Source organism: Rhinopithecus roxellana, chromosome 16, assembly GCF_007565055.1.
Source record: "Rhinopithecus roxellana isolate Shanxi Qingling chromosome 16, ASM756505v1, whole genome shotgun sequence".
NCBI lineage: Eukaryota > Metazoa > Chordata > Mammalia > Primates > Cercopithecidae > Rhinopithecus > Rhinopithecus roxellana.
The window spans coordinates 41,836,374-41,850,722 of NC_044564.1; the positions used below are offsets into that span (position 1 = coordinate 41,836,374).

Here is a 14,349-nt window from a genome sequence, read left to right on the forward strand (position 1 = left end):
CGGGTGTGCGTGGTGGTGAAGCTGGTGGGCAAGCTTCCAATTCAGGTCCAGGTAGAGACCTCTGGGCTTTGCGTCTCGTAGCAGACGCTTGGCGCCGCTCCTCTTCCAGCCTGCTGCCGCCTTCTCCGAGCCAGTGAGTTGGCGAAACTCACTCACCTGTCGGAACCCGGGGCCTGGCTGCCAGAGCGCGCAGGTTACAGCAAACTTCGGCCGGGACGCCACAGCCAGGGAGGCAAGTGTGGGGGCTGCTCCCTGAGAAGCCAGCTCCCACCCCCTGATCCGCGCCCCCTGCTGGTCCCCTTTCACTTCCAGGCGCCTTCGGCTTGGGGTGCCTAGAAGGCCAAGTCCAGCAGACGCCAGGGCTGCAGGTTCGAGATGCTCCGCCTCCTCCTGCCACTTAGAGCCACAAGCGCTAGCGGGAACCTTTCCACTTGGTCTTAGTCTGCGGTCACTGCTGAGGTTTTCAGAACTTTCCAGGCAAAGGCCAGCCAGGTCCTTTGCCTCCAACCCACTCCGCGCCTACCTCCCGCCTGGGGACACCCCTAGGCCCAGGAGATCCTACTCCCCCCGGAGCACCGACGTTCCAACTGTCGTCTGCGCCCCCTGACTGCTGTTCGGCTCCTGTGCCAAGGGGAGCTCGCATCTTCCCCGGGGCCAGCATCGCTCCCAACTTCTCGACTCGCCCTCCTCCTCCCCAGAACGCGAGTGGGGCAGGCTGAGCCCGGATCCGGGGTGCACTCGAGCGTTCCCAGCACTCGGGATTCGCCCCCGCCTCAGAGCCGACTTTCGAGGGGGAATTGAGCCTCGGAGGTCCAGGCCTGTTACTCCAAAGCTCAAATCGCCCCCAGTCTTTCCACACCCCTGTGCCCGTCGCGTGCTGGCCGGGTGAGTGGTCGGGCCGAAGATTCGAGTGTTCGGGGCCGCGTCGCCCCGTCGGGTGCTGAGCTGAGCCCACCATGGCCGGCTGCTGCTGCCTGTCCGCGGAGGAGAAGGAGTCGCAGCGCATCAGTGCGGAGATCGAGCGGCAGCTTCGTCGGGACAAGAAGGACGCGCGCCGCGAGCTCAAGCTGCTGCTGCTGGGTGAGTGGCTGCGTCTCCGATCCCCGCGAGCCGGGCGTTCCCCTCCCGAGCCTTCCCGGCCGTTCTACTGGCCCGGACCCGCGCGTCCCTGGAGCCCAGCGGAGTGCAGGACGGCTTTCTCCTCCTCCACCTTGGAGCTCACGGATGCCAGCAACTTGGGGCCTTAGGGCGTCTGTTCTTTACATCTCTGGCTGGGCGACATGAAAAAGCACCCCCTTCCCCTGCCCCCAAACGGGACAGGGACCTGTATTACTTGACCTCTTGACCGCTGTACCCTATGTGTTTCGGTGTGCTCCTCTCCCCAAAACCCCCTCCACTCCTCCGCCCGCAGCACACCCAGCTTGGGGTCTATGGTGACCCACATCTTGGGTTCAGGGCTAGCTCTGACCCGCTCGCTTTCAGTTCTAGATGAAGCATCTTGAGAATTTACCATGCGCCAGACCGTGCTAAGTTCTTAGGGGCATCATCACCTCGTGATGCGGGCAGGTGGTATCTCTATTCTAGAGAATTAAAACATGGAGGCCTGGAGAACTGACCAACTTGCCCGATTGAGAAAAGGCAAAATCGATGCTAGGTCAGCTGGGGGGGTGAAGCCCATGCCATTGCTGCTCCTCTGACCCTGAGCTCCTACGCCTGCCCCCCATGGGTCCCTTTGGCCAGGCCTTTGTGTTTGCAGCAGACCTAAACCTCCCTTGCTCATCTTGACTCAGTGTGTCCACGCCTTAGGATTTAGGTTGGCTGCCCTGGTGCCTCTGGCAGGTCTTCATCCAGCTCTTTTGGTCTCTCTGCAAGGTCTGGGTAGGACATCCACTTTCAAACACAGAAAGAAAACAGTTGAAGGTTTGCCCAAGTTACGCCATGAGGCAAGGATCCCACCTCCTCAGACTTTCTAGAACTCTGTCAACACATTTGCTGTTTGAGGAATATTTTACCTTTTCTTTCAGACCATGGTATCGGCTGTCAATTTTTCCACAAAGATTTCAACTTTTTTCTTTCGTCCCTTATGAACAGGAATCTTCTTTTATATCATCTGTCTGTTTATTCATCTTTATTCCTTGTATAGGTGTCACCCTCCCAGAAAGCTTCAAGGAAAGAAAAAGTTGATCTAGTGAGTGTAGTATAGAGAAGGCTCTCAGCCAGTACGGCCTTCAGACCTGGGCGGAAGAACCCCCTTACCCTTATCCCCTGGGTTTAAAGGGCCCAATCTGGCCTTCTGGGGGTTGCAGGGGGTGTGCCCCTCCCCATAGACCTGGAAGTCTGTAGGTCCAAGAGGGCTGGCTACCCAGAGATCATGCTGCCCCCTCCCTCCCAAGACTTGGATGGAATACCCAGCCCAAAGGGCCCCATATCAACTTCCAAGGCCTGAGCCCTAGAAAGGGCAGACCTGATCCCTGGACAGCTCACAAAGGGGCAGCTGTTTGCTGGGGCATAAAAGAGTTTGGAAATGTGGACTGGATAGGAGAGGAGGGAGTCCTCGTGGGTGCCCAAGAGGCCCCCCTAGGAGAGAGGGAGCTTGGGTGGGGAAGGGAAGGGGCTCTGTTCATTGGCCAGGTCTGCTATTTCTGTGTCTGGCCCATAACTCTGAAGGGTCTGAAAATTCTAAGTTGTCCCTGGCCTTCTAGGCTGCTATAAAGCTACTTTTGTCAAGGGAGGAGGAATACATGAGTTTGCTAGCTTGATTAACACTAGAAAATAACTAGGAGGGGGGGTTTTATACTTTTGCCGTGAACCCCACAAACCAGAGGGGTTTAGTTGCATATGTACTTTTTTTAAGGGCAGGGTGAACCCTATTTCATTTTGCAATGCTTTGATTTGTGTCAACATATGAAGTACAGTGTTCAGAATATACCAGGAGCTTGACAAACACTGGCTCTCGCTTTGAAAAATTGTGCAGTCAGCTGAGCCATACTGTACTGGTAATAAGCCTGTTTGTTTGATGTAAAATGCTTGCATTGACACACAAAATAGGGGAGGAATGTCTGTAGGTAAATTGTTTGCCTGAAAGTCACATTAATCAGGGTGACCCAGGGTCTTCATTTCCCCAGGCCCTTGCTCCAGTCCTCCTCCTACCGCCTTGCGGCACTGTCTGACCTCTGAACACCCCCATTTTCATCTTGCCGAGTTGTGACTAGTACATCCCCTTAGTGAAAACTTTCCTGTGAAAAATCCAGTTTCCAAACCACATGGAGCTGTTCAGAACTCCAAGGATGGACTTCAAAACCTCTGATTTATTTCAATCTGTACAGTCCTGGGGCACAGCTCCATTTCTTCTCAAGGAAGAGCCAGTGACTCAGAGGAGAGAGGAATTTTAGGGGAGGGTAGGCACTGTTTTGTCTGAAGTCATGCAATTTGAGTGAAAAATTCACCCATCTCTCTGGTAGGTGGATTAGAGCATCCACTGTTCAGGTGTCTCAGTTAAAAACCCCACTTTGCAAATGAGAGTTTGGAATCCTTTTGTGGAGCATGGGATGACCTCCAAAGCCACCGTCTCTTTCAAAATGAAGCATGCTTTTGCAACAAAATGATTTTAGGATGTATCCGAAGTGCAGTATCCTGTTTCTGCTTAATAAAAGCATGGGTTAGTGTCTACCAGGGAAAGATAAAAGCTGTTGTTTGGTTAAGGCTAATAATTGCAAGATGTTGGTGTGACGCCTTCTCATCAGAAAGAGATGGAGAAAATAAAGGAGATGGTTGAATTTAGTAGAAAGAAATTTCAGTTCCTTGCGTAAAAGTAGGACAAAAAAGTTCTGATAAGAACATTGGTGAGTACTGATCAGCATAGGGAGAAAGTGTCAGGACAATAGCTATTAAATAAGGGAAAATGAGATCTTTTATTGATTTTCCTGTTAAATGCAGATTGGTGAAGTATGGCTTGTTAATTGGGTTGAGTGTTTTAATTCTGGATGCAGACCTCACCTTGGAGCTCTCTGGAAGGAAGAGGAATTGGTATTTAACAGATACTGGCTGAATTAGTTTGCTAGGGCTGCCATAACAAAATACCACAGACTTGGGAGGCTTAAGCAAAGGAAATTAATTTTCTCACAGTTGTGGAGCTGGAAGTCTAAGAGCAAGGTGTTGGCTTGGCAGGTTTGGTTTTTCTGGAGGCCTCTTTCCTTGGCTTGCAGACAGCTGCCTTCTCCCTGTGGCCTCACATGGCCTTTCTTCTGGGCATGCACATCCCTGTCTTTTTCTTTTTCTTTCTTTCTTTTTTTTTTTTTTTGACACTCTTTAGGTTGGAGTTCAGTAGTACAGTCACAGCTTCCTACAGCCTTGACCTCCTGGACTCAAGCAGTCTTCCCACCTCAGCCTCCCTAGTAATTGGGATTACAGGTGTGAGCCACCATGCTGGGCTTATTTTTCTTTTTCTTAGCTTTTGTTGCCTAGGCTGATCTCAAACTCCTGGGCTCAAATTATCCCTCTGCCTCAGCTTCTCAAAGTGTTGGGATTACAGGTGTGAGCCGGGCCACTTCCTTTCATAAGGACACCTATTGTATTAGGGCTCCACTCATTTTAATCACCTCTTTAAAGACATTATCTTCAAATACGGTTACATTCTGAGGTACTAGTGGTTGGGATTTCAACGTGTAAGCTTTGGCGGGAGGACTAAATTCAGCCAGAAACAATAGTGTAGAGATAAAAAATGTAGATTCTTAGGCCAGTCTGCCTGGGTTTGAACCCTAGCCCTATAGTGTCTTAGCTGTGGACTGACTTCTCCAGGCTTTGGATGGCAGTGAGTGCTCAGTGTCAGCTATCATCACTCTGTTTTTGAGTATCTTCAGGTCCTAGAGAGGTGTCGTTTTCCATTTTTAGTTGACCAACTGTGGGTTGCATAGAAGTTTATATAAATTGTTCTGGTAGTGCTTTAATAGAAATGTTTTGCTTTGAGTTTCCCTTAGTGTTTTCTGAGCTTAAAATCTCTCTTCCTACTTACACCAAAAAGTTGAAAATCTGGTCCCAAAAAGTTTTACTGGATTGGTTATAACAAGATCCCATTTTAGAATTAGCTATCATGTTCCTGGGCAGGAAGTCCATTCCAGAAAATGGTGCAAATAATGTGAGTTTCAACATAGAAAATGACAACACTGGCTGGGTGCAGTGGCTCACCCTGTAATCCCAGCACTTTGGGAGGCTGAGGCGGGTGGATCACCTGAGGTCGGGAGTTCGAGACCAGCCTGACCAACATGGAGAAACCCCCGTCTCTACTAAAAATACAAAATTAGCCGGGCATGGTGGCACATGCCTGTAATCCCAGCTTCTCAGGAGGTTGAGGCAAGAGAATTGCTTGAACCTGGGAGGCAGAGGTTGCAGTGAGCCGAGTTTGTGCCATTGCACTCCAGCCTGGGCAACAAGAGCAAAACTCTGTCTCAGGGAAAAAAAAAGAAAAGAAAGAAAGAAAATGACAACACCTTCCCACTCTGTGAATTCCCACTCTGTGAAGGAGAAAAGGAATGAAATGGTAAATATGCCCACGTTCCTTTATCTGAGCTTAGTTCAATGCAACATCCTTTTCCAAGGTGCCAGCCACAGTGCAGGGATTCCTTCCCAAGGGCTGAGTTGGAGAAGGATAGTTCACAAATAGTTGTTATGAGGAAGATGGCCATAAAAGCTTAGATTAAGAGGTGGAACAGGCAGAGTGTAAAGAGGGAGCCTCTGGAGGAGGCATCATCTGAGTGGGCCCTGAACTATGGGGAGGGTAAGATGCAAACTATTGTCTGTGCGTGGGGGCTTGGGAGAGACATGCAAAAACTCTATTCACCATCTAGGGAAATTTCTGAGGATAGTAAATGGTGTTCTAAGGATCTGGGATCATATGAAGGATCCCTTGGGGGCCAGATTTCATTGAGTTTTTGTGTTTTGTTTTATTTTTTGTTTGTTTTTGAGACAGTCATGCTCTGTTGCCCAGGCTGGAATGCAGTGGCATGATCACAGCTCACTGGAACCTCTGCCTCAGCCTCACAAGTAGCTGGGATTATAAGCATCCACTACCATGCCCAGCTAATTTTTTAATTTTTTTTTTTTTTTTTTTTAAGTAGAGACAGGGTTTCACCATGTTGGCCAGGCTGATCTCAAACTCCTGACTTCGAGTGATCCGCCTGCCTCAGCCTCCCAAAGTGCTGGGATTACAGGCATGAGCCACAGTGCCTGGCCTGTGTTTTATTTTAACCAGTTATGGGAGTATTGTGTTCACTCTAAAATAGACATTAATACAAAAATACTTGCTTTTTTGCCATAATATGCTTCAGAAAGGAGGATTGTGTGGTTGTCTGTGGCTTCTGTTCATCCTGGCTGGAGCAAACCAATCTCACCAGATAGCTTGCTTCCGTCCATAACACAGCAGTTCCTGAGGCCTTTCGAGAGGCAAATGCACGTACCCCTTCTTCTGTCTACTTTTAAAGGAATATAGAATCTTTTGAAATACTGGACTTTTACCCTTTGCACCTTTGCAAATCATCTTTATTGAATACAGTAAGTCAGCAGCCTGAAATGTACACTTTGAGTTTTGACAAATGTATGATCATAATCTAGAAACACTTCCATCATCCCAGAAAGTTCCTTGTGCCTTTGCAGTCACTCTTTTTTTTCTTTTTTTTTTTACTTTTTATTTGGAACTGATTTAAAATTTATAAAGAATTTGCAGGAATAAGGATAGCACAAACAACACAGGTATGCCCTCTTCCCTTGGCAATGTTTGAGGGTAAATTATATGTATTGTGGCCTTTTTTCCCCTAAACACTTCAGTGTGTTTTTCTGAAAACAGGGGTAATCTCTTACATAAGCGCAGTACACTTAGGAAATGTCAGTACATTGCACTTTGATGCAATATTTGTGTCCAGTCTATTATACATATCCCAGTTTTGTAGGTTGACCCAGTAACGTCCTTAGTGGTGTTCCCCCACCTCCAGTACAGGGTCCAGGGGAGGCTCAGGGATTGCATTTGGTTCTCGTATCCTTTTAGTTTCTTTAATCTGAACTTTTCCACAAAGTCATTGCTTCTACGATTTGAATTTTTGAAAAATACAGTCTCCTCTCCCTTTTTTAACAGATGGTTTCTCATTTGGGATTTAACTGGTGATTTTCTTACAATTAGAGATTACAATTGTGCTTTTCTGGCTGGAACACTGGATACGTGCTGTTGTGTCCTTCTCGGGGGTGGCATCTGGAGGCACACCATGTCCATCTGCCCCTCTGTGGTGGTGATAACTCTGATGACCTGGTTAAGATGTTGTCTGTTTTATCCACTGTATCATAATTTTGTGGAGTGACACTTTATAAGGTCATGTAAATACCCTGCTTCTTATCAAAATTTAGGAGTCATTGATGGTTTCCACCTGATCCAATCTATGATACGGTCTCTGCAGAATGATTTTCCAACTCCAGCACTCTCCACATTTACCAGTTGGCACTTGACATTCTACTGCAACAGCCTTACCTTTGCCCTTCCTTCCTCCTCCCTCTCTCCTCCCTCCCCTCTCTCCTCCCTCCCCTCTCTCCTCCCTCCCCTCTCTCCTCCCTCCCCTCTCTCCTCCCTCCCCTCCCTCCTCCCTCCTCCCTCCCCCCTCCCCTCCCTCCCCCTCCCCTCCCTCCCCCCTCCCCCCTCCCCCTCCCCCCTCCCCCCTCCCTCCCCTCCCTCCCCTCCCTCCCCTCCCTCCCTCCCTCCCCCTCCCTCCCCTCTCCCTCCCCTCCCTCCCTCCCCCCTCCCTCCCCTCCCTCCCTCCCTCCCCCTCCCTCCCCTCCCTCCCTCCCCCCCCTCCCTCCCCTCCCTCCCTTCCCCCCATGCAAATTCATGAATCCCTAGGTTTTTTTCCCTCAATGGTTTTTACTTCATTACTGTTCTTAATCATTTTGGTGCTCTAATTGTATCCGATTTGTGCAATGAGATCCTCTTCAAGCTGACTACTTTGTCACTGTGACATGCCTCCGTCATTTTTTTTTTTTTTTTTGAGCATTTCATTGTTTTCTGGCATAACAACATGCCCCAGGCTCATCTTGTACCAATTCTTCTGCAGCTGGGGAAGAACTCAGCCATTTCTCAGAGGGGCTGTGGTTCCTTTTAGTGGAGAACTGGATCTTTTTTAAAAATGTTTAAGCCATTTGAAACAAAGCTATCAAGTCCCTAATTCAGATCAATTACTAGTACAGTATCCACATACCAAAAGAATCAAGGTGCTAAATCATGTCATTAGAGGATGAAATTTTTGAGGCTTTAATAAGTCTTAAGCAGTGGGCAGATATAAAGTGGAAAAATCTGACAGTGGAGTTTGGCAAAAAGCAATGTAAATAAAGTCTTAATCCTCAAATGGTCTTTTTTGTTTTTCTTTTTAAAAGATGCCTTCTAGCCTATGTCATCTTTTGCTTTCTCATTTCCCATGATACTTAAACCACAAGGGGGAAATACCACTGTAACAACTCCCATCTGTAGGGCTATATGAAGGGAGGTCATGATATTGGGGAGTAGGAGAGGGATTTTCAGTGAATTATTGCAGCAAAGCTATGATACTAAAGACGGTTGAAATTTAAAGAGGAGACAATAATTTATCAGAAGGATTGTCACCAGGGCGTCTCATGGAATTCAAAGAGGATTTGAATAATAGAGAAAGAGCAAGTGCCAGGGCAGTTGGGTTAGGGGACTCTTCTCTAGGCATAGCCATCAACAGGACTTGACTCCATCCCCTTCCAAGCTTGAGAGCCCTCTCCGCCAACCTTTAGCCAGGTTGTGGCATCAGGGTGCACTCCTGGATCAATCAGTTCTGGCCAGGGGACGTGCATCATGGACATGACTATCACCTGAGTGCAGATGGCCGGGGACTGGGATCCCTGTGAGCCAGGTAGCCCCAGCTGCAAATACTGTTAGAGGAAGAAAATAGACTAGTGCGAATCCAAGGGCTCTAAAGTTGGAGGGGACCACAAAAGCCTCTGCCAGAGCCCTCACATTCATTATGAAGACTGGCTCTCTGCTGATGGGTAAATTAGCCATACTGGCCAAGATTCTTGATTGTAGACCATGTAAGCAGAGTAATTTATTAGAGTGGAAGCAGGAAATAGAATTAATGGAAATTGGAGAGGAGGCTCAGCAAAAGGGCAGGATTTAAAGGACTCTGGACATAGCAAACACTAGTACCAGACAAGGCTGTTAAGGACACAGTCAGTGGACTCCACCACCCTGCCAGTCACTGCTGCTGCTCGACACTTACATTCACAGCAGAGCTGCAAATCACCTGTGACCATCTTCTGCACCCTGGTATCACTTTTCAAAACCTCCATCTGTCTGATTGTGCTGAACTACCACATTGTTGGGGAGAGGCAGTGTGACATCGCGGTTAGGAGAATGTTCCTTGGAGCCAGCCTTGCTGGGTTTAAAATATAGGCTCTTCCACTGATAAGCAGTGTTCATCCTTGAATGTACGTTAGTTTCTTGGTCTGTTAAAGGGGAATAAAAACCCAATGAGGTAGATACTATTATGAGAATTAAATGAGTCGTCATTTTTAGAGCGTTTAGGTTAGTGCCTGGCACATCGTCAGTGCTATTTATTTTAGGTGTTTGTTAAATAAAATTCTGCCAGCCTTAGCTTTCTACCATAGGGAAAGGGGGTGGGCTGCTGCCTCCTACCTTTCTTGAAAACCTTCCCCCAGAAGATAAGTGCTCAGATGCTGGGCAGCCCCAAATTACAGAGATCCACAACAAAAATGTGAGATTTTCCATAAAATAGCTTTACCTAAATGGATTGGTAAAGGCAGACTCAAAGAAAAACTAAATGTAAGCTTTCAGACAATGGAATCATGAAAAGGAGGCAGATGTCTTTAAATATTAAGATGTATTTAATATTGCTCCAGTTAATTTCTTGAATTTGTTTTTTAAAATCATGCCTTTATTCTACAGGGCTATGAAAATTTCACACATGTATCCTATTATCCCAGGAAACTCTCACAGCCCATCTGCCAGCATTGTCTCTGGTGTTAAACATTTGCCAAATCTCACCCCTTCTTCCCCTATCCAAAGCTGCAATTCACCTGCGTTATTGCAATGTCCTCTTGATTTCCCACCCCACATTTGCCCTTCTTTGGTCCATTTAAAAACTTAGATTGTATTATTACCTTCCTTAAATTCAGTGTCTTTTACTTACACTTGGAATAAATGCCAAATGCCTTCCTACTTCTCAGAATGTACACAGGGTCATTCTCCCACTGGTTCGCTGGGCTGAAGCCACACTCACCTTCTTTGTGTTCTTCAGACGCAACATTTGTTACCTCTGGGTCTTTAAGCTTGCTCTTTTTTCTGCCTGGAACATTCTTTTCTGTTCCCCACTCTTGTTCCATGTACATGGCTGTTTATTCCTTATCTTCACGTCTCGGCTCAAAAGTTCTTCTCTTGACAAGGCCTTTCCAGATCATACTACCTGAAATTGTCCTTGCACCATTTACTCTTAGTTGTCTGGTTCTATAACTTGGCTTTATTTCTTCATAGCGGTTATCTTGGAATTTACCTGATACTCTTATTTGCTTACTTGTTGGCTTGTCTGCCCCCCAATAGATTGCAAGCTCCGTGAGAGTGGGGCTGTGCTGTCTTGTTCCTGTATCCTGGCACCTGAACCAGTTTTGTGCCTGGTGCAATGTTTCAACAATGACTGGATGGTACAGTGTGAGCACTGAAAGGCAGAATGATACTTGACCAATCTGAAATGAGACAGGCTAGTTGACTATCAAATATGAAATATTCTTCCATGAATACATATTGATATACCCATGTTACAGAACAAGCAAGTGCTCTTGATCAGAGTCCTGTTAATTACTTCATTATAAGACTACATTTGATATTTAATATATTGATCTTCCAGTATTTTTTCAGAATAAACTTGCACATATAAAACCAGACAGTGGCAATAAAAGCTAAAGTTTTCTAGAATATGAACACAAAAGTATTACCTATGTGATATGCCTCCTCCTGGTACTCAGTATTAACAACAAAAACAATTTTTCTTTTCATGGTTTACTAAAGCCTTGACCTCCTGGGCTCAAGCAATCCTTCCACCTCCACCTCCCGAGTAGCTGGGACTACAGGCATGCCACCACAGCCGGCTAAGTTTTAAATATTTCTTGGGAGATGGGGTCTTGCTATTGCCCAGGCTGGTTTTGAACTCCTAGTATCAAGCGACCCTCTTACCTCAGTCTCTAGCATCATTGGAATTATAGGCATAAGCCACTGCACCCAGCTCAACAATTTTAACAATAGAATAGATAAGTTAAAATATACTTAAGAAAGTTACTTATGAGGTTGCTGATAGGATACAGAAATTCATTCCATATGTGGTTTGAATTGTGCAAAATTTAAATTTTCTCTGAAGTTGATGGATAAGGTGAGGTCAATATCTACTCAATTAATGGCCACTGCAGGTTTCAGGGCCAGGTTTCCTGTTTTTTTCCTTTTTCAGTGTGTGCTTCTTAGGTTTAAAGAGTCCATTACAGCAAGAGTCAAGGTAAAGGAGACTGATATTCTTGGAATTGTGGAACAGAAAGGAAATTAATAGCAAAGAACAGTGAAAAGTGGTAAAACTTAGGAAGTTGAAAGTTCAAGCCAGCAGAAATCTGATTAGTTCATAACCCAGTACCTCATAATGGGAACTATTTTTTTCTTCAAGAAGTTAGTACTCCAGGAGCTGTAAACACCACCAGTAAACGTGTTTTGAGTCCATAGCTCTTCTCCCACCTCCCCTTTCCCCAGATCCAAGAAGTAGTGCCCATTGCACTGCCAAATCTGCTATCTGGGCTCAGGTCATTCATCTACCATTGTGAGGTCCTGACGGAACTACCATGTACATCCCAGAAGGGTATGTGCAGAAGACACTCAACAGCATGAAGACCCTGCTGGCGCTCCTTCTCAGAGTGGCGACCTGATGTGTGGCCAGAACTTGGCATCATGAGATAAGCAGTATGTTTAGGCTCTGGGAACCAAGTTTCTTTTTTTGGTGAGGGGAGGCTCTGAGTTATTGGGTGTATGACCAGGAGCAAGACATTTCCTCTGAACCCCAGGGTCCTTACCTGTAAAATGAAAAGGTTGGACCAGATGACCTCTGGGGTCTTTGAAATTCTGTCATCAGATGTTTTCTACGGTGGTTCTTAAAGTGTGTTCCCAGGATCTGCAGCATTGGCATCAGCACCTCCTGGGACCTTGTTAGAAATGCAGACTCTTAACTCCCCATCTTAGCTGTGTGAAGCAGAACTTCTGGAGTGGAGCCAGCAATCTGCAGTTTAATAAGCTCTCCAGGTGATCCTAATACACACTCAAGTTTGAGAACCTCTGTTTTATGGCACTGGCCTGGAACTCAGGAGCTGGTCAGCCTCTGATTGTCACACTGGGCTTTCAGCAGACTTCCAGGATGCACCTGAGACTAATCTGTCTAGGGAATGCGTTGTTGCTTGCAGGTGAAGAAATCTCTCCCTCATCAATTTGATGAAGGGACTTTAAGGGCTAAGCTGGGTAATTTGTAGGGGTCTTTTTGCATTTGTCCCAAGGTGACAGGCTGGTGGACAATAGAGGAAGAGCAAGCACCTATGTATGTTTTACCTTGGCAAGAATTATTTCAAAAAGTAGCAAATGATCATGTTTGCATAGATCCTTCTACTTGCATGTACTCTTCAAAAAGTTGTGCTTCTAAAAACTGCAATGATCTTATGGCTAAAAACCATTAGGTAGTTATATTTCTATTAATGAACTTAGTTGTGCTGAGGAACCATATTCTAGTAAGAGCCATCATATATCAGTCTTCTCATTGAAAATTCACTCTCCGTGGAACATCGGCTGGTGCTGTGGTTTGAATGTTCATCTCCTTCAAATCTCATGTTGAAATTCGATCCCCAGTGTTGGAGGTGGGACCTCCTGTGAGGTGTTAAGGTCGTGGGATTGGATCCCTCAAGAACAGATTAGTGCCCTCTCTTGGGAGTGAGTTCTCACTCTATTAATTCTTGAGAGAGCTGGTTGTTCAAAAGAGCCTGGCACTTCCCCACCTCTCTTGCTTCCTCTCTTACCATGTGACCTCCCTCCCTCCCTCCCTCCCTCCCTCCCTCCCTCCCTCCCTCCCTCCCTTCCTTCCTTCCTTCCTTCCTTCCTTCCTTCCTTCCTTCCTCCCTCCCTCCCTCCCTCCCTCCCTCCCTCCCTTTGTATTTGTGAGACAGGGTCTCACTCTTTTGCCTAGGCTGGAGTGCGGTGGTGTGATCAACTTCTGTCTCAAACTTTTGGGTTCAAGGGATCCTCCCACTTCAGCCTCCTGAGTAGCTGGGACTACAGGTGCATCAATATGCCCAGCTTGCTCTATCTATCTATCTATCTTTCTTTCTTTCTTTCTATGTATTTATTGTAGAGAAAATGTCTCCCTGTGTTGCCCAGGCTGGTCTTGAACTGCTGGCCTCAAGCAATCCTCCTGCCTCAGCCTCCCATAGCACTGAAGATTATAGGCATGAGCCAGCCCATTGTCTTGTATTTTCAAAAAGACTTTTCCTAGTAACTATACATGGTAAGATTTTGATAGGTAACCAAAACTACAGTTGAGAAATTTGTAAATTGTTCTTTACTGTTGCTTTACTCTGAAACACTTTACTTACCAGAATCCAGGGTCTTTTTTCATTCTTTTTATGTTATACCTAACACTAATAATGGAAAAGGCAATATTAAAGTGTAACATTTATACATTCAGTCATTATTCTAGGTACTTTAATGAGTGATTTTGTTTATTCCTCATCATGTTTGAGGTAGAGGCAGTAGTATCCTATCCATTCTACAGATGGGAAAATTGAGGCCTATCCCATGGCAAGATTCACTGGCCAGAGTGGTGCCAGGTTTGAATCCAGGTGGTCTGACGCCAGAGCCTTGGTTCTTAATCACAGTTCTGCTTCTGTCTCCCAGAGCCAGACAGCTCACCCAAATCTACCCCATGGGGGCAAATCTCTGCTGTGCCCACTTCTTGCCATCCTCTCTGCCATTCTGTTCTCCCCCATCTCCTATCTGAATTGCTAAATGTATCTACCATTCCCTAGCCCCAAATTCACTCTTCACTCTGCTAGCCAGAGTGACCTTTTAACATGTAAATTGGATTGTTTTTCTGTTCAGAACCTTTCTATGTCTTGGGTGCAAATTTAAATCTGTGCATGGCCTGTGAGACCCTCTATCTGTCCCCTAATGACCCTCTGCCATTATTCTCCATGATTACTTAGTTTTGGCCACAGGACCATCTTTTAGAATCTTCAGTGGGCCAGACTCATCCTACTTAGGCCTCTGCA

At 46.3% G+C, this 14,349-nt stretch overlaps 1 protein-coding gene across 1 annotated transcript in view; it reads left to right on the forward strand.

The window, feature by feature from the left end:
- Positions 1-231: 231 nt before the first annotated feature.
- The window catches only part of GNA14 (G protein subunit alpha 14), a 223,004-nt gene continuing 208,886 nt past the window's right edge, over positions 232-14,349 (forward strand). The window contains exon 1 of the mRNA XM_010364457.2: positions 232-1,080. Within this exon, the coding sequence (XP_010362759.1) occupies positions 957-1,080 (124 nt within the window). The 5' untranslated portion in view covers positions 232-956. The remainder of the gene's footprint in view (positions 1,081-14,349) is intronic.